The sequence below is a fragment of the Protobothrops mucrosquamatus genome, unplaced genomic scaffold, assembly GCF_001527695.2.
Source record: "Protobothrops mucrosquamatus isolate PMUCROS unplaced genomic scaffold, P.Mucros_1.0 scaffold3552, whole genome shotgun sequence".
NCBI lineage: Eukaryota > Metazoa > Chordata > Lepidosauria > Squamata > Viperidae > Protobothrops > Protobothrops mucrosquamatus.
This window is the reverse complement of record NW_015389519.1, coordinates 88421-111695: the sequence shown is the minus strand read 5'-3', so window position 1 is coordinate 111695 and position 23275 is coordinate 88421. Positions and strand designations below refer to the sequence as shown.

At 43.9% G+C, this 23275-nt stretch overlaps 1 protein-coding gene across 1 annotated transcript in view; it reads right to left on the bottom strand.

Moving 5' to 3' along the window:
• Window positions 1–1344: 1344 nt before the first annotated feature.
• The window catches only part of PRCP (prolylcarboxypeptidase), a 48985-nt gene continuing 27054 nt past the window's right edge, over window positions 1345–23275 (bottom strand). The window contains exons 2-9 of the mRNA XM_015827190.2: window positions 15571–15711; window positions 15346–15447; window positions 14595–14776; window positions 12201–12358; window positions 10518–10690; window positions 4129–4293; window positions 3140–3327; window positions 1345–1561 (exon numbers count right to left, since the gene is read on the bottom strand). Of these exons, the coding sequence (XP_015682676.1) occupies window positions 1345–1561; window positions 3140–3327; window positions 4129–4293; window positions 10518–10690; window positions 12201–12358; window positions 14595–14776; window positions 15346–15441 (1179 nt within the window). The 5' untranslated portion in view covers window positions 15442–15447; window positions 15571–15711. The remainder of the gene's footprint in view (window positions 1562–3139; window positions 3328–4128; window positions 4294–10517; window positions 10691–12200; window positions 12359–14594; window positions 14777–15345; window positions 15448–15570; window positions 15712–23275) is intronic.

The following is a 23275-nucleotide window of genomic DNA, read 5'->3' as shown; positions in this document are numbered from 1 at the left end:
AATTATTGTCTCAAGTATTTTGAGGACAAACGTTCCTTCACAAATTTGTCTATTCTTTTCTTTAAAGTCAGGAGGCTATCAGCTACCCTACCACCCGTTTTTTCCCTTGAGTTCCTTAAATTAAGACAATATGGAGTCCAGCTCCCCGTATGAAGACAGCTAAGCAAGTAGGGGGCAAGTAAAAGGCAAAAGGGGTTGAGGAATAGAAGCATTCTCCTTTCCCAGTTGTGGGTCCTACAAAGTGGTGGGATTCAGCCGTGTTCTGGATCACGTAGGTTTGTATGTTAGAATGTTGGCATTTGTTGGGTTAAGTGCTGTCTCCTTAAGGGATGGCTTATGGGTAAGGTAGTTTTAGCTAGTCAGCTATATCATGTTAGTAGGTCAGTGGGAGGAGTTTCTAAAGGGCATTGCAGGACTTCCTGGACACGAGCCAGTTCGGAATGTCTTTGTCTAAGAAAAGTATGGGGTCATCGCATGTCTCCGATGGCTCTAATCCACCTTATAGAAGTGGTATGGAGGAACCATTAATTTCTCACCTATAAGGATAAATGCAAGTATTTCTCTGAATAAATATATATCTGTTTTGGAATCATCTTTATTGAGTTTGTCTGACCCAGTTTTACAAAACATCTTAACTCTGGATCAGAACAGTGAGAAATTAATGGTTCCTCCATTAATTAATGTGAGAAATTAATGGTTCCTCCATACCACTTCTATAACGTGGATTAGCGCCATCGGAGATATGCGATGATCCCATGCTTTCTCTTAGACAAAAACATTCCAAACTGGCTCGTGTCCAAGAAGTCCTGCAATGCCCTTTAGAAAATCCTCCCACTGACCTATTAACATGATATAGCTGACTAGCTAAAACTACCTTACCCATAAGCCATCTCTTAAGGAGACAGCACTTAACCCAAAAAATGCCAACATTCTAACATACAAACCTACGTGATCCAGAACAAGCCGATTCGCACCACTTCGGCAGAACCGGTAACTAATTTTTTGTTGTCCAGGCTCAGAATGGACTTCCGGAAGCGGCATCCACACAGAGAATCGGTGGTTCACCTCTTTGAATCCCTACCACTGGTCCTACACCTCAAGGAACAGCAGGAAGAAATACTCTCGGCTTCCCATAATGAGATACATGGATGGGATGTCACCAAGCGAAGCTGAGCCGTGGAGGATCCAGCTTCTCTCAAACAGACACTGGGATTAAAAATTGGGAGAAGGTAGAGAAGGCCCAGGAAGCGAGATGAAGAAGCCACAATCCAGAAAGGAGATGGTAACTAGAAGAAAGTATTTGCTACAAAAAAAACAAAACAAAAAACCCCAACTATAATCCAGTTACTTTGGGCACTTTTTAACCCTCTTTTGTTTCTGTAACCACAACTTCATGTAGTGGACTTCCAAGAGGCGAGCCTGCAGGACGGAGATGGGATCCGAGGGGTTGTTGGCCCGCAGATCCAGATGGTGAGCTCCTTCCGGGATGATGATTGCAACTAGAGTGTCCGTGATATTCTTTGTCACGCCACCCCCGGACCAGGGATCGAATCCTCCGTTGCTGGCAGAGAATGGAGAAGACAGGCGTAAACGGCACGCTTTAACGGGAAATGTAGGGAAACAATAACAGCACGACAATACCATCCCAGATCGGAGCGCATCTTTCTTATCAATTATGACATCAACACTCAAGCATCCGAAGATAGTTCCTTCGGCAGCCATCCCAGGACCTGATTATTTTTCTTATATCCCACCTTTGGTTATTTTTATACATTACTCAAGTGGGCGAACATACTTAATCCTCTTCCCTCCTCCTATTTCCCCCACAACAGCCATCCTATGAGGTGGGCCAGGCTGGGACAGAGTGACTGGCCTAAAGTCACCAGTTGGCTTTCATGCCTAAGGCAGAACTAGAACTTACAGTCTCCTGGTGATTGGCCTAAAGTCAACCAGCCAGCCTCCATGCCTAAGGCAAGACTAGAACTCACCATCTCCTGGCAATTAGACGAATGTCACCCAGCTGGCCTTCACATCTAAGGCAGGACTAGAACTCACAATCTCCTGGTTTCTAGCCTGGCGCCTTCATCATTAGACCAAACTGGCTCTTTAACTCTCCCCTCTTCCTATTTTCCCCACAATATCCAGCCTGTGAAGTGAGCTGAAGTAGGACTGGCCCAAAGTCTGGCTTTCACAGCTAAGGCAGGACTAGAACTCACAATCTCTTGGTTTTTAGCCTGGTGCTTCATCACTAGTTCGAAAAGTCGCTAAAGGAATGGCTGTAAGTCGAGGACTATTACTAGTAATTTGAGCTTGGTCACTGGTGTGGGAAAACACATCCCCATGCGCCGTGTCTAACATGCCTGGTGGCCCAGTGGTTAGAAAGCAGTATTGCTGGCAAACTCTGCCCACAGCCAGTAGTTCGATCCTGATGGGGCTGAAGGTTGACTCAGCCTTCCATCCTTCCGGGGTCGGTAAAATGAGGACCCAGATCCAGTATTTGAGGGGCTGCCTCAAAGAGGGCATCAAACTATTCTCCAGAGCACCCGAGGGCAGGACAAGAAACAATGGTTGGAAACTGGTCAAGGAGAGAAGCAACCTGGAATTAAGGAGAAACTTCCTGACGGTGAGGACAATTAACCAGTGGAATGGCTTGCCTTCAGAAATCGTGGGCGCTCCATCACTAGAGATTTTTAAGAAGAGACTAGACATTCACCTGTCTGAGACTGTATAGGTTCTCCTGTTTCAGCAGGGAGCTGGACTAGAAGACCTCCAAGGTCCCTTCCAGCTCTATTCTATTCTATTGTTGGGTGCAATATGCAAATAATGCTTCTGCATTGTAAACTGCCCAGGGAATATTGTAAAGCACTGTGGGACAGTACAGTATATAAGACTAAGTAGAAGCGTGGTGGCGCAGTGGTTAGAATGCAGTATTGCAGGCTGACTCTACTGACTGCCAGGAGTTCGATCCTGACCGGCTCAAGGTTGACTCGGCGTTCCATCCTTTCAAGGTGGGTAAAATGAGGTCCCAGATTGTTGGGGGCAACTATGCTGACTCTGTAAAATTACTTAGAGAGCACTGTAAAGCACTCTGAAGCGATATATAAGTCTAAGCGCTATTGCCATGTACAACGAAACTCACCTGAAAATGATGTTACTATGAGCACTTATGTTTTTCCCACCATAAATAGTGGGAATCCAGTAAGGGCGGGGTCGTACCCCCCAGGCTTTGAAACAATCTTCTGAGTAAGCATGGAAGTCCCATTTCTGTGGCTCAAACATATCATTGATACCATCTGAACACATGGGCATCACCATCTCCGTGCAGGCCTTGGAGATGAGAAAAAGAGGAAAACAGTAGAGATTAATTGTGGAAAGTTTGGGGAAAAGTGCAGAGAAGAGCAGCTAAGATGATCCAAGGCCTGGAGACTAAAACATACAAAGAACGGCTACAGGACTTGGGTTTGGCTAGTCTAAAGAAAAGAAGAAATAGGGGAGACATGATAGCAGTGTTCCAGTATTTGAGGGGCTGCCACAAAGAAGAGGGGGTCAGGTTGTTCACCAAAGCACCAGAGGGAAGGACAAGAAACAATGGTTGGAAACTGATCAAAGAGAGAAGCAACCTGGAATTAAGGAGAAATTTATTGACAGTGAAAACAATTAATCAGTGGAACGACTTGCCTCCAGTCAAGAAGCAACTGGACTTCTCATCCAAGAAGCTTCCTCAGCTCTGACTGGATGGTGGGGAAGGGAAGGATTTATGTTCCTTGCAGACAGCTGGTCATTTGCCTTCTTTTAGAGAGTCGTTGAGGCCACCTGGAGGTTTATCTGTGTCTTCAGGATCACCTGAGCGGTGCAAATGGGTGTGGAGCAGGGGTCTTCAAACTTGGCCCTTTTATGACTTGTAGTCCACAAGTCATAAAAGGGCCAAGTTTGAAGACCCTGCTCTAAAAGAAGGCAAATGACCAGCGATCTGCAAGGAGCATAAATCCTTCCATTCTCCACCATCTAGTCAGAGCTGAGGATGAGAAGCAAAACATCTTCAAAGAAAAACAAGGGGTGCCCTTACATCATGACTGCCATTCGCCCTCCCCCCCAAATCGCCATGGTGATTACGGGGTACACACCCACCTGGTAAGACCAGCCCCGAAGGCCCAGACTTTTAGTAGCGGTCTGAGTTAAGTTCAGGCAGGAGGTCTTTCCTGTGTAGTTGTAGTAGATGTTTACAGCCTGGAAGATATTCTGGAGCAACAATCTGTCTGGCAGTTTAGGATTTTTCAGATATTTGCAGGTAACCTGGAGAAAAAAAAAACAATAGAAAAGGGTTGTGTTGAAGGAAAAGTCTTCCTCATGGTTCAGTCCAAGCCGGGAATAAACAACATGGCGACTGCTTTAGAAAGAAGGTTGCAGTTTATTGAAGAGGAGAGCCAGACAGAAAGATGGCTCTAGAAGAAAAAAAAGAGAAGGCATATGTAGGGAGTGGGTTTTTATACCTTCTTGAGCCTCTTGTTTGGAGTTGTTCCTGTGGCATGAATTTTGACCTGAGTCTGAGTGTGCCTTTCTGGTATTCTGATGGTGGTGGGTTAATCCTATTATGCTCCAAAGGTCATATCCTGCTTCCATGGGGCTGTGGCTGATGACTCTTAAATTTTTGGTGTGTTGATTCTAGGGATCTTTCTTCCTAATCCCAGTTTCCTGATTCCAGTCTTTCTGACAAGATTATCACATCTGCAATTCTGCAGACTTGGTTTCTGTTTGGGACAGAGACACTTGGGGGCAAGGTTGGTTTCTGCTTTTAAAGTCCTATAGGGAAATATATTTTGCCTTTTAAATATTTCCAAAAATATTTCTTTCTCTGGGGGTGGGGTTGACTTCCCACAGTTGAGTGTCCCCAAAATAGCAGAAGTTATACAATCGAATTCTGCACAGAGAAGCTTATTCTTAACACATCTGCCAAGCACAGGTCGTCGTCAATTTACGACCACAATTGAGCCCAACATTTCTGTTGCTAAGCGAGACGTTTGTTTAAGTGAGTTTTGCCCCGTTCTACGACCTTCCTTGCCACAGTTGTTAAGTGAATCGCTGCAGTTGTTAAATTAGGAACACGGGTTGTTCAGTGAATCTGGCTTTTTGCTTTTTGTCAGATCGCAAAAGGGGTTCACATGAGCCCAGACATGCGACGGTCATAAATTTGAGTCAGTTGCCAAACCTCTGAATTTTGATCACGTGACCACGGGGATGTTGCAACGGTCGTTAAGCGTGAAAGACAGTCATGGGTCGCTTTTTTCAGTGCTGTTGTAACTTCGAACGGTCACTAAATGAAGTGCTGTAAGTCAGGGACTGAATGTTGACTCACAAGAGATATACAAGAAGTCCTTGTTTTACAACCATTCGTTTAGCGGTCGCTCAAAGTTACAAGAGCACTGGAAAAAGTGACTTGCAACTGGCCCTTACATGAATCCCCAGAGTCATATGATCAGTACTCAAGTGCTTAGAAACTGGCATGTACTTAGGACAGTTGTAGCCTCCAGGGAATTGCCATTTGGGAACCTTCCCAATCAAATGGTTGTCCAGTCTCTTCTTAAAAACCTCCAGTGATGGAGGACCCACAACTCTAAGAGGCAAGCTATTCCATCGATTCATTGTTCTCACTATCAGGAAATTTCTCCTTAGTTGTAGGTTGCTTCTCTCTTTGATAATCCCAAAGGTACATTTCTGGAGGCAACTGGACTTTCTTGTTTTTCTTTGAAGACGTTTTGCTCCTCATCCAAGAAGCTTCTTCAGCTCTGACTGGATGGTGGAGAAGAGAAGGATTTATACTCCTTGCAGACAGCTGGTCATTTGCCTTCTTTTAGAGAGTCATCGTTGAGGCCACTTGGAGGTTTAACTGCGTCCTCAGGGTCACCTGAGTGGTGCAAATGGGTGTGGAGCCTTCTAGGCTGCAGGATTTTTTTTGCCCTGGGTCCCTTCCCTGTTGAAGACAGGAACACAGGCTGTTGGGGATGAGTCTGTGTTGTCTGCATCTCAAACTGAAGTGCAAATGGTTCCTGCAGTCTGCAATGTTTTCTGGAAATCCATTCATACTCCCGCACCGTTCGAAGGGTGCTCATCCCAAAGTGCATCGCTAAATGTCTATGGAGATTCTCAGTCATCCAAGTCATGGTTGTCCCAAAGGTGCTTTTTCAGGAGGGCTGAAGACTGGATTCTCTTTGATAATAGAATAGAATAGAGCTGGAAGGGACCTTGGAGGTCTTCTAGTCCAGCCCCCTGCTCAAGCAGGAAGACCTATACCAGTGATGACGAACCTTTTAGAGACCGAGTGCCCAAAAACCGCCTCGTCCCTGTCCCACCCCACCTCTCCTGCCCGCAAGGCCACCCACCACCTCCACGGCCCGCCACAGCAGATCGCCCAGGCGGCCCAGCAGCGTCATGGCGGCCATGCCCTCTGTCCGCGCCCCGCAGCATCATCTGTACGCGATGGGGCACGAGGGTGGAGTCTTGCCCCCGCTGTCCGGCTGCCATGTCCTTGGCTGCGCTACTCCGCACAGGCTGCACCCGGGGCAACTCTCCTCCGGGGGGACTGCTGGTGAGGACGGGCCATGGGGGTGGCGGGGGTGGGGCGACAGCGTGCGTGCCCACAGAGAGGGCTCTGAGTGCCGCCTCTGGCACCCGTGCCATAGGTTCGCCACCACTGACCCATACCATCTCAGACAGGTGATTATCCAGTCTCTTTTTAAAAACTTCCAGCGATGGAGCGCCCATTTCTGAAGGCAAAGCTGTTCCACTGGTTAATTGTCCTCACTGTCAGGAAGTTCCTTCTTAATTCCAAGTTGCTTCTCTCTTTGATCAGTTTCCAACCGTTGTTTCTCGTCCTGCCCTCTGGTGCTTTGGTGAATAACGTGACCCCCCTCTTCTTTTTGGCAGCCCCTCAATATTGGAATACTGCTATCATATCTCCCCTATTTCTTCTTTTCTCTAGACTAGCCAAACCCAAGTCCCGCAGCTGTTCTTTGCATGTTTTAGTCTCCAGGCCTTTGATCATCTTAGTTGTTTCCATCTCTTACTTCTAGTCCTGCCCTCAGGTGCTTTGGAGAATATGTTAATACCTTTTTCTCTGTGACAGCCCCTCAAGTCCTGGAAGACAATTATATCCCCACTAATCCTTCTCTTTGATAGGCTAGCTCCCTCAGTTGTTCGTTGTACAATTTAGCCTTCAGGGCCATAATAATAATAATAATAATAATAATAATAATAATAATAATAATAATAATAATAATAATAATAATAATAATAATAATAATAATAATAATAATAATAATGATGATGATGTTGGAAGGGACTTTGGAGGTCATCGAGTCCAACCCCCTGCTCAGGCAGGAACCCTACACCATTTCAGACAAATGGCTGTCCAGCCTCTTCTTAAAAACTTCCAGTGTTGGAGCATCCACCGCTTCTGGTGGCAGGTTGTTCCATTGGCTAATTGTTCTAACTGTCAGGAAGTTTCTCCTTAGTTCTAAGTTGCTTCTCTCCTTGATCAGTTTCCACCCGTTGCTTCTCGTCCTGCCTTCAGGCGCCTTGGAGAATAGCTTGACTCCCTCTTCTTTGGGGCAGCCCCTGAGATATTGGAACACTGCTATCATGTCCCCCCTCGTCCTTCTCTTCATTAAACTAGACATTATCTTTGTTGCTCTTCTCCGCACACTTTTCCAAGGTCTCAACGCCTTTTTTGTTGTATCATGGTGACCAGAGGCAGGACACAGCACATGGGGTCCTCAACTTCATTTAGTGATCGTTTGAAGTTACAACAGCCCTGAAAAAAGTGATTTATAACCATTTTTCACACTTACGAGCATTAAGGCAACCCTGTGGTCATGTGATCAGAATTCAGATGCTCGGCAACTGGCATGGATTTATGACAGTTGCAGTGTCCTGGGGTCATGTGATCTCCTTTTGCGATCTTCCGACAAGCAAAGTCAGTGGGGGAAGCCAAATTCATTTAACAACCGTGCTACTAACTTCACAACTGCAGTGATCCCGTTCACAACCGGGGCAAGACACATCGCAAAACTCATTTAACCAATGTCTTCTCTAACTTTGTAGCTTCCAGATGGGAAGTTGGCTGGGATTTTAGTTCCCAATGTTTCTGGACAGCGTGGGCCTCCTAAATAATCAATAATTATTTATCAATCAATCAATCAAGGGGACGATCCAACTCCCAGTTACAGCGGCAATGGGGAAACCGTTGGAAGACTTGGGACATCAGATTTAGGAAGATCATCCTGCAGAAAATTATCTACCGTAACTGGTCACTAAGAGTTGACACGAACTTAATGGCACATAATCAATCAACCAACTACCAACCAAGTTAATCAAGCGAGCAGCCTTTGCATAAAATACTACAGGTAGTCCTCAGCTTACAGCCAATTGTTTAGTGACGATTTGAAGTTACAACGGCACCTAAAAAAGTGACATACGATCATGTTTCATACTTGCGACCAATTGCAGCATCTCCATGCCACGTGATCAACTTGGCAACTGGCTCATATTTATGACGGTTGCAGCGTCCCTGAGGGTCACGTGATCCCCTTTTGTGACCTTCCGACAAGCAAAGTCAAAGCCAGATTCACATAACGACGATGTTACTAGCCGAACAACTGCAGCGATTCATTTAACGATGGTGGCAAGGACGGTCATCAAACGGGGCAAGAACTCACTTAAACAAATGTCTCCTTTAGCAACAGAAACGTTGGGCTCAACTGTGGTCGCGAAGTCGAGGACTGCCTGTGTTCCCATTCTGCGGGTAACCCAGTTGGATCGGTCTCCCAGCGAGGGGAGGGTAAACAGAACCCGAAATCGCTTTAATCCCCTTTCAAGTTTGATTAAATTCGAACTGAACGACATTTCAAAAGTCAAATTTCCGCAAGAGGGCTAGTGAGGGGAGGGTGGGGGAAAGGTTAATCACTTAATAAGATGACTTCTAGCTTTTCCTGAGTCCCTTCTCAGCTGGAAGATCCAGGATTTCCCAAAGCTTTTCTGCTCCTGCAGATGGGCCGTAAGAAGTTTAAAAAGAGTTGCTGTAAGAGGCTGCAACTTTCACGGAGAACCGTGGGGAGAGGGTGGGAACTAGAGACTAGAGAGCCTCCCATTTTCCCTAGGGGACTCTTCCCCCCCCCATCCCACCCCCACCCCATGACCGAAGAGGATTAAACCGATGTATTCAGCCAACCGAATGAATCCACCCTTCTAGTTTCTCAATAGCTCTGCGGCTCAGTCTCAGAATAATCACATTTAGTTTGGTCGCTGAAAAACTCTCCGGTTTCTAAAGAAAGAAAAGGGAGGTGGCTGGAACAAGTTTACACCACCCAAGGAAGCTGCATACATTAAGTTTAAAACAGGATTTGACAAACAGGAAGAAACCTCTTCTTGATTTTAGACCCCAATGGACTGGAATATTTTTTTGTGAAAAATACTTCAAGGGAAGCCGTGCCGCCACCACCACTTCGTAAATAAATAAATAGATTAAACAGATAAATAAACAAACAAACCTCTTTATAAAAAGGCTGTAAGCACCAAGGACACCCATAAAGCTCAAATTATAATTGACAAATCTTTAACAAGCCAGCATTCAGTGTTGCTTACCATAACAAAATATGAGAGTCTACTACGGCAACGTTTTTCCATTTTTAAGGTGGGGGGACTTCAACTCCCAGAATTCCTCAGCCAGCAAGCCAGCTGGGCTGGGGAATTCTGGGAGTTGAAATCCACTCATCTTAAAATGGCTAAAAGCTTGAGAAATGATTGAAGGAACCATTAGACCATGTCTGGTCTAATGAAGAGAAGAGCTAGTGTGACATAGTAACAGTCTTCCAACATTTGAGGGGCTGTCACAGAGAAGAGAGGGGTCAACATATTGAGGGGTCCTTAGTGCTCTCTGAGCTTGCTTGTTTTCTTGTAGAAGTATTAATACCACTTTACAAGGCCTTGGTAAGAGCCAATGTTGCCTACCCGTGCTATGGTAAGATGCCTTGGGATTTTAGAGTTAGTTTTCCTTCACCTATACCAGGGGTAGGCAACCTTGGTTCTTTTATGACTCGTGGACTTCAACTCCCAGAATTCCTCAGCCAGCATGGGGGAACTATGGCCCCTTCATGACTTGTGGACTTCAACTCCCAGAATTCCTGAGCCAGCATGGCTGGCTCAAGAATTCTGGGAGTTCAAGTCCACGAGTCATAAAAGAGCCAAGGTTGCCTACCCCTGACCTATACCATGCCATATATTCAATAAACCAGTAAACTTTTCAGAAATGAAAGCAATCCTGGACTTTTATTTGGATGTTCGAACTGGAAGTTGACAGGAGACATAACCTCTGAACTCCGAATCCACCATATATGGATAATTTTTATCCATGATGCAATCTGCTCTCCTTTTTTCCTCAGGACTTTAATTTTGGCATTTTCTGGAAAAAGCCAACTGCAGGGTTGGGTCATAGAAAACAAAAGAGACACTTTAGGTTTACTTACCTTAACAGGCCAGGCAGGAAGAGGCTGTAAGAAGGCTGCTCCATATGGATAGTCTACCATAGCCAAATATATCCATGCCTCTCTCAGCAATTCTTTGAAGTTGATGACATCTGTTGTGGTTTTCAAGGGACTGCACAAATGAAATGTGTGGGAAAGCCACTGCAAGCCTTTCTCTAAAGACAAAGAAAAAATCAAGAAATTACAGTTCAATATATACACATCCGAGTTTCTCAATCTTGGCCATTTGAGGATGGATGGATTTCAACATCCAGAATTCCCCAGCTTAGCAATTATTCTTTTTTAGCTCAAAGACGTTTTTTCAGGAGGCAACTGGACTTTGTTGTTTTTCTTTGAAGACGTTTCGCTTCTCATCCAAGAAGCTTCTTCAGCTCTGACTGGAGGGTGGGGAATGGAAGGATTTACACTCCTTGCAGACAGCTGGTCATTTGCCTTCTTTTAGAGCAGACATGTCAAACTCGCGATGTCACTTGACGTCGCGCGACGTATCAGGACTGTTTTCGTGCGACGTATCGGGACTGTTTTGCCATTGCCGGCAATGGGGTGGGCGCGGCTTCCGCGTGACGCATCCAGCCCGCGGGCCGGCAGTTTGACACCCCTGTTTTACAGAGTCCTTGAGGCCACCTGGAGGGTCACCTTAGTGGTGCAAATGGGTGTGGGGTCTTCTTGCGGAAAGGGCTGTGTGTTGTAGACTGGAGATAGATGGTGTCGTATCCCTCCCCCTCTGTTAAGGGAGGGCTGTTCAATTTCGACATAGATGGCCTCTTTGACACCTTTTTCAAACCAGCGGTCCTCCCTGTTCAAAATGTGGACTTTGCTGTCTTCAAAAGAGTGGCCTTTATCTTTTAAATGCAGATGGACTGCTGAATCTTGTCCTGATGGGTTTGTTCTCCTATGTTGTGCCATGGGTTTATGAAGTGGTTGTTTTGTTTCCCCAATGTACAGATCTGCACAAGGCTCACTGCATTGTAGTGCATATACCACGTTGCTCAGTTTGTGTCTGGGTGTTTTATAACAACAACAACAACAACAACAACAACAACAACAACAATAATAATAAAGTTGGAAAGGATCTTGGAGGTCATCTAGCCCAACCCCCTGCTCAGGCAGGAAACCCTATACCATTTCGGACAAATGGCTGTCCAGTCTCTTCTTAAAAACTTCCAGTGTTGGAGCATTCACCGCTTCTGGAGGCAGGTTGTTCCACTGGTTAATTGTTCTCACTGTCAGGAAGTTTCTCCTTAGTTCTAGGTTGCTTCTCTCCTTGATTAGTGTCCATCCGTTGCTTCTTGTCCTGCCTTCAGGCGTTTTGGAGAATAGCTTGACTCCCTCTTCTTTGTGGCAGGCTCTGAGATATTGGAACACTGCTATCATGTCCCCCCTCGTCCTTCTCTTCATTAAACTAGACATACCCAATTCCAGCAACCGTTCCTTAAATGTTTTAGCCTCCAGTCCCCTAATCATCTTTGTTGCTCTTCTCTGTACTCTTTCCAGAGTCTCAACATCTTTTTTACATTGTGGTGACCAAAACTGGATGCAGTATTCCAAGTGTGGCCTTGGGGTGGACAAGCTTCTGCCTTAGTATATTCTTGGGTTTGAAGTGTGAACGTATGTTGTGTTGGCTGAGAATCTCCATACAGTAAATATTCTTTGTTAGCGTCTTACCTGTGCCAGCAATACGCTTAATGGCTGCCCAGGAATTTCGTATGGTTTCTGAACAGCCAAGCCCACTTTTTCTGAAATCTTCAGTCACTATCTTATAAAAGGAACCACAAGGAACCAAGCTGTCAAACTGCCAAATGGGGGCCGACGCAGCCAAAGCTCTGCAAGCAAAGAGACAAAGTACACAATAAAAGAAATCTAGAGCACCGTTCCTCAAGCTTGAGAACTGGTTGTGGAATTCTGGGAGGTGAAGTCCACACATCTTTAAAATTGTCAGGGTTGAGAAAAAATGGTGTAAACCAGCATCCATGGCAACCAACAGACTGATGATCATGTTTTGGACCGGCCAAGCAATCTGATTCCAGCTATGAGATGAGCTAATCTTTTCTCATGGGCTATTTCCCCCCCAAAAAAGTAACCCTGATTTAGGATGAAACAACTCACCACGGCCGTGGGACAATTTGCCACAGGACAACTCAACAATTACAAAAGTTAAATTAATTTCAACTGAACAGGTGGCCAATAATAATAAAAGAAAGTCAGGCCAGAAATACAAGAGTTACAATAATTCTGATGAAAACCTGGTCACTAATAATAAAAGTAACTGAATGAAATGATTAATGCAGTGTTGAATTGTTCCTCAGCCAGTTGTCTTAGACCAGGGTCTTCAAACTTGGCCCTTTTATGACTTGTGGACTTCAACTCCCAGAATTCCTCAGCCAGCGTGTCTGGCTGAGGAATTCTGGGAGTTGAAGTCCACAAGTCATAAAAGGGCCAAGTTTGAAGACCCCTGTCTTAGACACACACGATTAGCATTGCAATTTGAGTGTCATCACTAATGTCTGAATTCTGCCACGTCTGAAGGGGAAAAGCTAAACAAGATTCTGTGATACAAATTCCTCTCTTGGTGATGGCTTAACACTCAGTGTTAAAAAAAAAGCAAGTTGTTTCCCTCCTAGACAAGTAGACAAGTTCAGCAGATTATTTCAACTGCTTTTTCTCTCTCCTGATTTTCATTCCTATTTCAATTTTAATTTTTATATCCTTCTCGCCTTCTGTTTAAGCTAGTTTGTGTTAGAGAATAAAGCCCTCAGTTGAGGTAAATTCTTTTTATTTGTTTCTTTGCAGGTAGTCCTCGACTTAGGACCACAATTGAGCCCAAAGTTCCTGTCGCTAAGCAAGACATTCATTAAGTGAATTTGGCCCCATTTTACGACCCGTCTTGCCACAGCTGTTAAGTGAATCACTGCAGTTGTTAAGTTAGTAACACGGCTATTAACTGAATCTGGCTTCCCCATTGACTATGCTTGTTCAGAAGGTCGGAAAAGGGGATCACATGATCCCGGGACACTGCAACTGTCATAAATATGAGTCAGTTGCCAAGTGTCTGAATTTTGATCCCATGACCATGGGGATGCTGCAGCGGTCGTAAGTGGGAAAAACCGTCATAAGTCACTTTCTTCAGTGCCATTGTAACTTTGGACTGTCACTAAATGCACTGTTGTAAGTTGAGGACTACCTGCATTTATTAAACTTATATGCCACCCATCTCGCTTTTAAACACACCAACCAGTGGGTGGGATTCAGGCAGTTCACACTGGTTTGGTAGAACTGGTAGCTAAAAATTTTTGAGTTCGGAGAACTGGCTGCAGGAGGCCTCCCAGGCCTAGAGTGGCCTGCCGGAAGTGCATGGATGCCACTTCTGGAAGTCCGTTCTAGGCCTTGGACTCTGAGGCCTGCTTCCACTCAGAGAACCGGTTGTTCAGGTATTTGAATCCCACCACTAACACTCATATACTGGATTATGCTGGACTCAAAGGAGAACTTCCAACTAGAAAACTGTTCCAACCCCTTGGTGGACCAATCTCTTCCAATGTGGCCTTCTCCAAAATTTATTTTATTTGTGCCCCACCTTTACTATTTTTACAAACAACTCAAGGCGGCAAATACTAATTTATTTATTAAATTTATTTGCTGTCCATCTCGCAATGAAACAACTCTGTCCAACACACTTTCCTCAACAACAACAACCCTGTGAGGTGGGATGGACTGAGAGAAAGGGATTGGCCCAAGTTCACCCAGCCAGCTTTCATGCCTAAAGCAGGACTAGAACTCATAGTCTCCTGGTGATTGGCCCAAAGTCACTCAGTCATCTTTCATGCCTAAGGCAGGACTGGAACTCATAGTCTCCTGATGATTGGCCCAAAGTCACCCAGCTGACTTTCATGGCCAAGGCAGACCTTGAATTCATGGACTCCTGCTTTCTAGCACTGTGACTGCTAAACTCTAAATCTAATGTAGTAATCAAAAATCACTCGTGGAGAAATATGAAGCTAGATACAGGAAATAGTTCTGTAGTTCCACAGGAAATAGTGCCATGTTGGTTTAGAGACTCACCCAATTACTATGTGGGGATACTTCATTCGGAACCAGGCAGCGAGCATTCCTCCATAGGATCCCCCTATGGCTATCACTGGAGTATTCTGCGCTCCAGGAATCGTATTTTTCAAGTGCTGGATAAGTATTGCAAAATCAGCCAGAGCTTGCTCTGAAGTCAAGTAGTTCAGATGCTTGGCATCCTGAAATGAGACCACAAAACTTTTGTATAGGACCATTAGAATATTTCTAGAGACTCTAGAAAGAGTGCAGAGAAGAGCAACAAAGATGATTAGGGGACTGAAGGCTAAAACATATAAAGAAGGCTTGCTGGAATTGAGTATGTCTAGTTTAATGAAGAGAAGGACTAGGGGTGACATGATAGCAGCCTCCCAATATCTCAGGGACTGCCCCAAAGAAGAGGGAGTCAAGCTATTCTCCAAAGCGCCTGAAGGCAGGACAAGAAGCAAAGAATGGAAATTAATCAAGGAGAGATAAAAGATTAAAATATGTACAAATTAAACGGATCTTGCCCCAAAACTAGCAACAATCATTGAGTTCTCACACGTAAACACTACGTCCCACAGGTAAACACTAAGCCAGAGTTTTATAACCACACAACCAATTAACCAAGATGGCCTAGATCACACCCAATGATAAAACGATAAAATGTAAGAACCCACCTTAGTAAGCCAAAATGAAACCACATTATAGCTGAGTTCAAAATATGATCTTAGCCTGTGACCACTTAGAATTAGGAGTGTATACTTACAGTGTATGACTTATTTCCAAAAGGCAAAGACTCCCCATAATATCGGTGTTCAGCAAAAACCAGGATCGCATCTAATTCTTCAGCCACATTCCACATGAAACCCTGGAATGTAGCAAAGATTTTGATTTTTTTTAAATAATAATAATAATTCAGTAAAAAATAACCTTTGATCTTTCAACCTTTATACTGTAAAAATATTTTAATGGGATATGAGATATTTTGCACCGTGTTATTTGCAAACCAGGAGATGTCCCCTTCATTGCCAGTGTAGAAGAGGATGGATCCAACGTCTTTCTTCCAGTGCTGATCTGCTAGGAGGTAACGCTGCTTGAAAGTGCGATTTTCAGCAAAACCAAAGTGATCGATCTGAAACAACATGGGAAAAAAACCCCTTACAGAATACAAAACAACAGGATTGGAAGAGACCTTGGAGGTCTTCTAGTCCAGCCCACTGCTCAAGCAGGAGACCCTATACCAGGGGTAGGCAACCTTGGCTCTTTTATGACTCGTGGACTTCAACTCCCAGAATACCTGAGCCAGCATGGCTCAGCTTGGAAACTCTCCCTTTCCCCTCAGCCTGGCTGGCTCAGGAATTCTGGGAGTTGAAGTCCACAAGTCATGAAGGGGCCAAAGTTTCCCCCATGCTGGCTCAGGTATTCTGGGAGTTGAAGTCCACAAGTCATAAAAGAGCCAAGGTTGCCTACCCCTGCCCTATACCATTCCAGACAATTGGCTGTTCAGTCTCTTCTTGAAAACCTCCAGTGATGGAGCATCCACATCTGGAGGAAAGCCGTTCTACAAATTAATTGTTCTCAATGACAAGAAACCTACAGACTAAAAGATGATGAGAGCCTTGTTCACAAAAGTGTTTTCAGCAAGAAAAAAACAAGATTGGGCCATCTGAGAGGCTTGATTCATCCAGAGGGATTTCTGAAAAAAAAAAAACTAGACATCAAGATAGAGGTCCCCCTGGCTGATTGGCAGAAGTGTCCAAGGACATTGAGGAAGGATGAGTTCACAGAAAGCTGGCAGCTAGATTAACAGAATATCAGAGTTGGAAGGGACCTTGGAGGTCTTCTAGTTCAGCCTGCTGCTCAAGCAGGAGACCCTATACCAGGGGTAGGCAACCTTGGCGCTTTTATGACTCGTGGACTTCAACTCCCAGAATTCCTGAGCCAGCATGACTCAGCTTGGAAACCTCTCCCTTTCCCCTCAGCATGGCTGGCTCCGGAATTCTGGGAGTTGAAGTCCACGAGCCATAAAAGAGACAAGGTTGCCTACCCCTGCCCTAGACCATTTAAGACAAGTGGCTGTCCAGTCTCTTCTTGAAAGCCTCCAGTGATGGAGCATCCACAACTTCTGGAGGCAAGCCATTCCACTGATTAATTGTTCCCAATGACAATACATTTCTCCCTAATTCTAGATCAGATCTCTCTTTGATAAGCTTTCATCCATTACTTCTTGTCCTGCCCCCAAGTGCTTTGAGAATAGATTGACCCACTCTTTTCTGTGACAGAGCCTCAAACACTGGAAGACTGCCATCATATTACCCCTACTCCTTCTCTTCATTAGACATATCTAGTTCTTGCAACCGTTCTTTATGTTTTAACCCCCACTCCCCTAATCATCTTTATTGTTCTTCTCTGCACTCTTACTAGAGTTGTGACACCTTTTTGTATCGCGGTGACCAAAACTGGATGTAGTATTCCAAGTGTGGCCTTACCAAGGCCTTATAAGCTGGCATTAACATTTCGCGTGACCTTGATTCTATCCCTCTGTTGATGCAGCCTAGAACTGCATTCTTCCTTCTTTGACTGCAGCCCAAAAGGAAAAAAAAAACCTATGGACCAAAGACAGCAATAGTGCTCTCTCTGCATAAATGTTATTTAAAAGCATCTAGAAATTAGTGCAATGTAGAAGTTTCCAATGAACCTAGCTGTGAAGTTGGTGGCATATAAAAGCTTTCCAGAGATAAACAAAACATACTGGACACGGAAGACTGGACTAGAAGAAAAAAAAAAGAAAAAGAGACAGCAGATGGAGCTGTTAGGTAACTTAAATCTCTTTTAGTCGATATTCTTACCTTATCAGAGCCAGACTTTAAAGCATATAAAACTGCTGTGGTCTGGTGTTTTCTTAAAATGGTGGATAATCCTGCTTGTTTTGGCCCAATCCAAGCACTTCAAACCTACTAACGACTCCAAGACTTTGTTCAGAATGCAGCTGTGAGAATAGCTGATGATGATCATACATATTCTAATGCAGGGGTAGGCAATCTTGGCTCTTTTATGACTCGTGGACTTCAACTCCCAGAATTCCTGAGGCAGCCATGCTGAGGGGAAAGGCAGAGGTTTCCAAGCTGAGCCATGGGCTGGCTCAGGAATTTTGGGAGTTGAAGTCCATAAGTCATGAAGGGGCCATAGTTCCTCTATGCTGGCTCAGGAATTCTGGGAGTTGAAGTCCATGAGTCATAAAAGAGCCAATGTTGCCTACCCGTTTCTAATGTATCTTCCAGACCTTAAAGGGACCCCCAAACCAATATTGATGGGCTCCATATCTTCAGGACCTTTTGAAAGAGTGTCAAACTCGGGGGGGGGGCAATCTTATTTCCACGGAGATGATGTTACACACGGAGGGACCCACCACAGGAAAGAGCCTTCTTCATCCAGTCAGTAAGAGAAGGGACCCTAACATTCCCTACCTCCCTACTCTGTTGGGTCTGATAGATGTGATGGTGGAAAGACGGTCCTTCAAATCACCTCATCCCAAAGCCAGGTAAGGGTTTTAAAGGTGTCCCAAAGGTGCTATTTCATGAGGCAACTGGACTTTCTTGTTTTTCTTTGAAGACATTTCGTTTCTCATCCAAAAGCTTCTTCAGCTCTGACTGGATGGTGGGAAATGGAAGGATTTATGCTCCTTGCAGACAGCTGGTCATTTGCATTTTTTTAGAGAGTTGTTGATGCCACCTGGAGGTTTATTACCTGTGTCCTCAGGGTCACCTGAGTAGTGCAAATGTGTGTGGAGCTTTCTGGCTGCAGGATGCTTTCTGCCCTGTTCTTGTAGTCTGCAATGTTTTTTGGAAATCAGTTTACACTCCCACACCATTCGAAGGATGTTCATGCAAAAGTGCCTTGCTAAATGTCTATGGAGATTCTCAGCCATCCAGGTCATGGCTGTCCCAAAGGTGCTTTTTCAAGGAGGCAACTGGACTTTCTTGGTTTTTCTTTGAAGACTTTTCACTTCTCATCCAAGAAGCTTCTTCAGCTCTGAGTGGATGGTTGGGAAGGGAAGGATTTATACTCCTTGCAGACAGCTGGTCATTTGCCTTCTTTTAGAGAGTTGTTGAGGCCACTTGGAGGTTTATCTGTGTCCTCAGGGTCACCTGAGTGGTGCAAATGGGTGTGGAGCCTTCTAGGCTGCAGGATTTTTTCTGTCCTGGGCCCCTTCCCTGTTGAAGACAGGAACACAGGCTGTTGGGGATGAGTCTGTGTTGTCTGCGTCTCAAACTGAAGTGCAAAAGGTTCCTTTAGTGTGCAATGTTTTCTGGAAATCCGTTCATACTCCCTGCACCATTCAAAGGGCGTTCATCCCAAAGTGCATAGCTCAATGTCTATGGAGATTCTCAATCATTCAGGTCATAGTTGTCCCAAAGGTGCTTTTTCAGGAGGCAACTGGACTTTTTTGGGTTTTTTTGAAGACGTTTCGCTTCTCATCCCAGAAGCTTCTTCAGCTCTGACTGGATGGTGGGGAAGGGAAAGATTTATACTCCTTGCAGACAGGTGATTATTTGCATTCTTTTAGAGCAAGGGTCTTCAAACGTGGCCCTTTTGTGGACTTCCCCACCATCTGGTCAAATATGAAGAAGCTTCTTGGATGAGAAGTAAAACGTCTTCAAAGCAAAACAAGAAAGTCCAGTTGCCTCCTTAAAAAAGCACCTTTGGGACAACCGAGGATCTCCATAGACATTCGGCTTTGAAGGTGACACCCAGAACCTCGAATTGGACCCAGAGGTAAATCAGAAACCAATGCAGCTTGGGAAAGGTCACACGTGGGCAAATCCACACTTGCACAAAGCCACGCAGTCTGCTGCATTCTGAACCAACTGAAGCTTCTGGATAGTTTTCAAGGGCAGCCCCGCGTAAAGCCCGTTGCAGCAGTCTAGACGGGAGGCGACTATGGTTTGGATATATGGTGAGCAGGGCTTGTTTTGTTTTTCCTATAACACAGTGATTGTTTTGTTATATCGGTGGCATTTAGACACGCGATTTTAAAAGCTAAGGAAAGAGGAAACAAAGAAAAGAAAAGGAGAAACGAAATCGCTCCAAAAAGACTTTCCCCCTTACACAACCAGGAAGCCCGCTTCTTAATATAGTCACTCGTGGCCTCTTTGATTTTTTTTTCCTCCAGGTGCTCATGAAAGAGCAACCGGTTTTAGCAGCCCACTAACAACTCTAACAAAAATAGCCTTTTCAAAAATGAAAAAGCAGAAGAGGAAAAGAGAGTGAAAACTGAATTGCACATCTCTGTGGGCTATATAAAACCGAGCTAGGAAGGTAGTAGCACCAGATGGCTAAAACTGGCTTCATTAACCCTCATGGATGAAAGACAGAAGTGTGCAGGAGTCAGCAAAAATGGAAAGAAAATTGTCCTCTTCTACATTAGGGGAAAAAAAAAACGAAACACAGACAATTTACTACAGGGGTCTTCAAACTTGGCCCTTTTATGACTTGTGGACTTCAACTCCCAGAATTCCTCAGCCAGGCACGCTGGCTGAGGAATTCTGGGAGTTGAAGTCCACAAGTCATGAAGGGGCCTTAGTTCCCCCATGCTGGCTGAGGAATTCTGGGAGTTGAAGTCCACACGTCATGAAGGGACCTAAGTTCCTCCATGCTGGCTGAGGAATTCTGGGAATTGTAGTCCACAAGTCATGAAGGGACCTTAGTTCCTCCATACTGGCTGAGGAATTCTGGGAGTTGAAGTCCACAAGTCATGAAGGGGCCTTAGTTCCCCCATGCTGGCTGAGGAATTCTGGGAGTTGAAGTCCACAAGTCATAAAAGAGCCAAGTTTGAAGACCCCTGGTATAGGGTCTCATGCTGAAGCAGGGGGTTGGACTAGAAGACCTCCAAGGTCCCTTCCAACTTTATTGTTCTATGTCCTATCCCAGCCTCAGTTTCCCCTCACCCGTTTTTTCATCAGGCTGGTTCAGAAAAGGAAAACAGTGCCTTCCTACAGAGAGAAAACATATCCAGTCACGCTTAACTCCTTTTATTCTTTGTTTTGCCATGCAACCTAGCACTTCAACTGTTTTTCCAAAGAATCATCTCTCCTCCCCCCCCTCCATTTCAAAAGGCTTGGTTTTGCACTGAAGAAGAAAGGAAATTGTGTCAACTTTTCTTATGTGGCAAACCAATTCATATGTTGTTATTTTTTCTGGGTTCGCACTTTTTCCGTAGTCACTTCCCTTCTACCACGTTCAAAAGATCCCTCACGTCTCCTTTCCCCCCTCCCCCCAAACAGAAACATCAGACAAGCTATGCAAATTAGCATTTAATAATAATAATAATAATAATAATAATGATAAAGTTGGAAGGGACCTTGGAGGTCATCTAGTCCAACCCCCGGCTCAGGCAGGAAACCCTATACCATTTTGGACAAATGGTTGTCCAGTTTCTTCTTAAAAACTTCCAGTGAGATAAAGAAGCTGGGCTTTATGGCTTGTTTTGATATCATGAGGCATTTCCACTTTCAGGAACACCCCAGAGAAATTTAGTGTGCACAAAATTATGCCTACCCCTAACACTGACAGCTATCGCCCAAACTTCATCCTGAGCACATCACATCCTGTTAAAAAGCTTCCCAGCTTCCAGACTGGAAATTCACAATGCAGACAGTCTGCCAGGAATAGCCAATATCCCCTTCCTCTTTACTTTTTTTTTTAACTTTTTTTTTCTTTTCAAAAAGTTAAAATACAAAACTCTAAAAAAAGAATTTTGGAATATACAGTACCATTTTCAGAGGGATGAAATGTTTTAGATACTTAAATGTGACTGAATTTAAGAAAAGTATATAAAAAATGTTTTGAATCAGAGTTAAGGGATTAGATGACTAGATCTATTGAATGGAATGTCTAAAGATTAAACATATTCTTAACTATGGTTAAAAAGAATAAGAAATCTGAGGAAATAAATACATATTAACCTAGGAGGGATATATATTCTAAGTAGTATGTTTTTTTCTTATGTTTCGTTGCTCTTGCTTTTCTTCCTTCTTTTTTTATTTTTTATTTTTTCTTCTCTCTTTTCTTTTTTTTTTCTTCTCTCTTTTTACTCTCTTATCTATTCCTTAAGAAATGTAAAAATGTGAGATGGCTTATATGGGAAAAACAGAATTAAATCTCTCAATGTAAATGTAACTAATTGTTGAGAAAACCTTTACGAGTAAAAATAATTAAAATTTGGTGGGAGAAACAAACTAAAATAAGGGTCGTAACAGGATTGATGATAAGGCAACGCAAATGACTGAAAAGAAAAGAAATATTATACTAATATGATGATTATTTTTTAGGAATATTGGAAAAATTATATACTTAATTGTCATTTATTAAAACAATAAGAATTGTATTAATGTTTGCAAAAAAGGATGTTTGGGGGAAAGAGGAAATCAATTAAAATTAATATATGGAATACAGATTATAGAAATCAATTGTTAAGGAGTGTTTTTACAAATGTAACCCAGACAACATTCTCTGTTTACCAATTATTGAGTGACATATGCTTGTTAAAAAATAAATATATATTTAAAAAAAAAGAATTTTTGTTTACAAAAACAGACAAAAAAAACAAAGAAGATGTTAAAAACTGCATTAAAAAAATTCCTAAATTCCTAAACTTAACTTCTTATTTAATTTAAGCCTTCCAAATCTATTAGTCTGTTCTGTTCTGGTCCTATGTCATAATTCCCCAACAAAGGGAACACTTTTTTTCCCAAAGTATTCTAAAAGAATAATTCTATTCCAGAAAGGAACAGATGGATCCCACAATTTTTAGAGGCAAGCCGCTCCATTATTTAATTGTTCTCTCGGTCAGGAAATTTCTCCTTAGTTCTAGGTTGGATCTTTCTTTAATGATCTTCCCCTTGCTATTTCTTGTCCTGTCCTCTTCTTCTGCTTCTAACCCCTCCTTCTCTGTGACAGTCCCAGCCAAAAAAGCTAATACAATCCTTGGTTGGATAAACAGAGGCATAGAATCAAAATCACGTGAAGTATTAGTACCGCTTTATAAAGCCTTACTAAGGCCACATCTGGAATACTGCATCCAGTTTTGGTCACTACATTACAAAAAAGATGTTGAGACTTTGGAAAAAGTGCAAAGAAGAGCAACTAAGATGATTAAAAGCCTGGAGACTAAAGCATATGAAGAATGGTTGCAGGATTTGGGAATGGCCAAGTCTAGAGAAAAGAAGGACTAGGGCATGATAGCAGTATTCCAGTATTTGAGGGGCTGCCACAAAGAGGAGGGGGTCAACTTATTTTCCAAAGCACCAGAAGGCAAGACAAGAAACAATGGATGGAAACTAATCAAGGAGAAAAGCAACCTGGAATTAAGGAGACACTTCCTGACAGTGAGGACAATTAACCAGTGGAACAGCTGGCCTTCAGACAGTGTAGGTGCTTCATCACTTGAGGTTTTTCAAGAAGAGACTGGACAGCCACCTGTCTGAAATGGTATAAGGCAGTGGTTCTCAACCTTTTTAATGCCGCGACCCCCAACCGGTCGTAAGTCGAGGACTAAACCGGTCGTAAGTCGAGGACTAAACCGGTCGTAAGTCGAGGACTAAACCGGTCGTAAGTCGAGGACTACCCAACCGGTCGTAAGTCGAGGACTTTCCCTGCCCGGGAGCGCCGCGCATGCGTGGTTCCGCCCCCTGCGC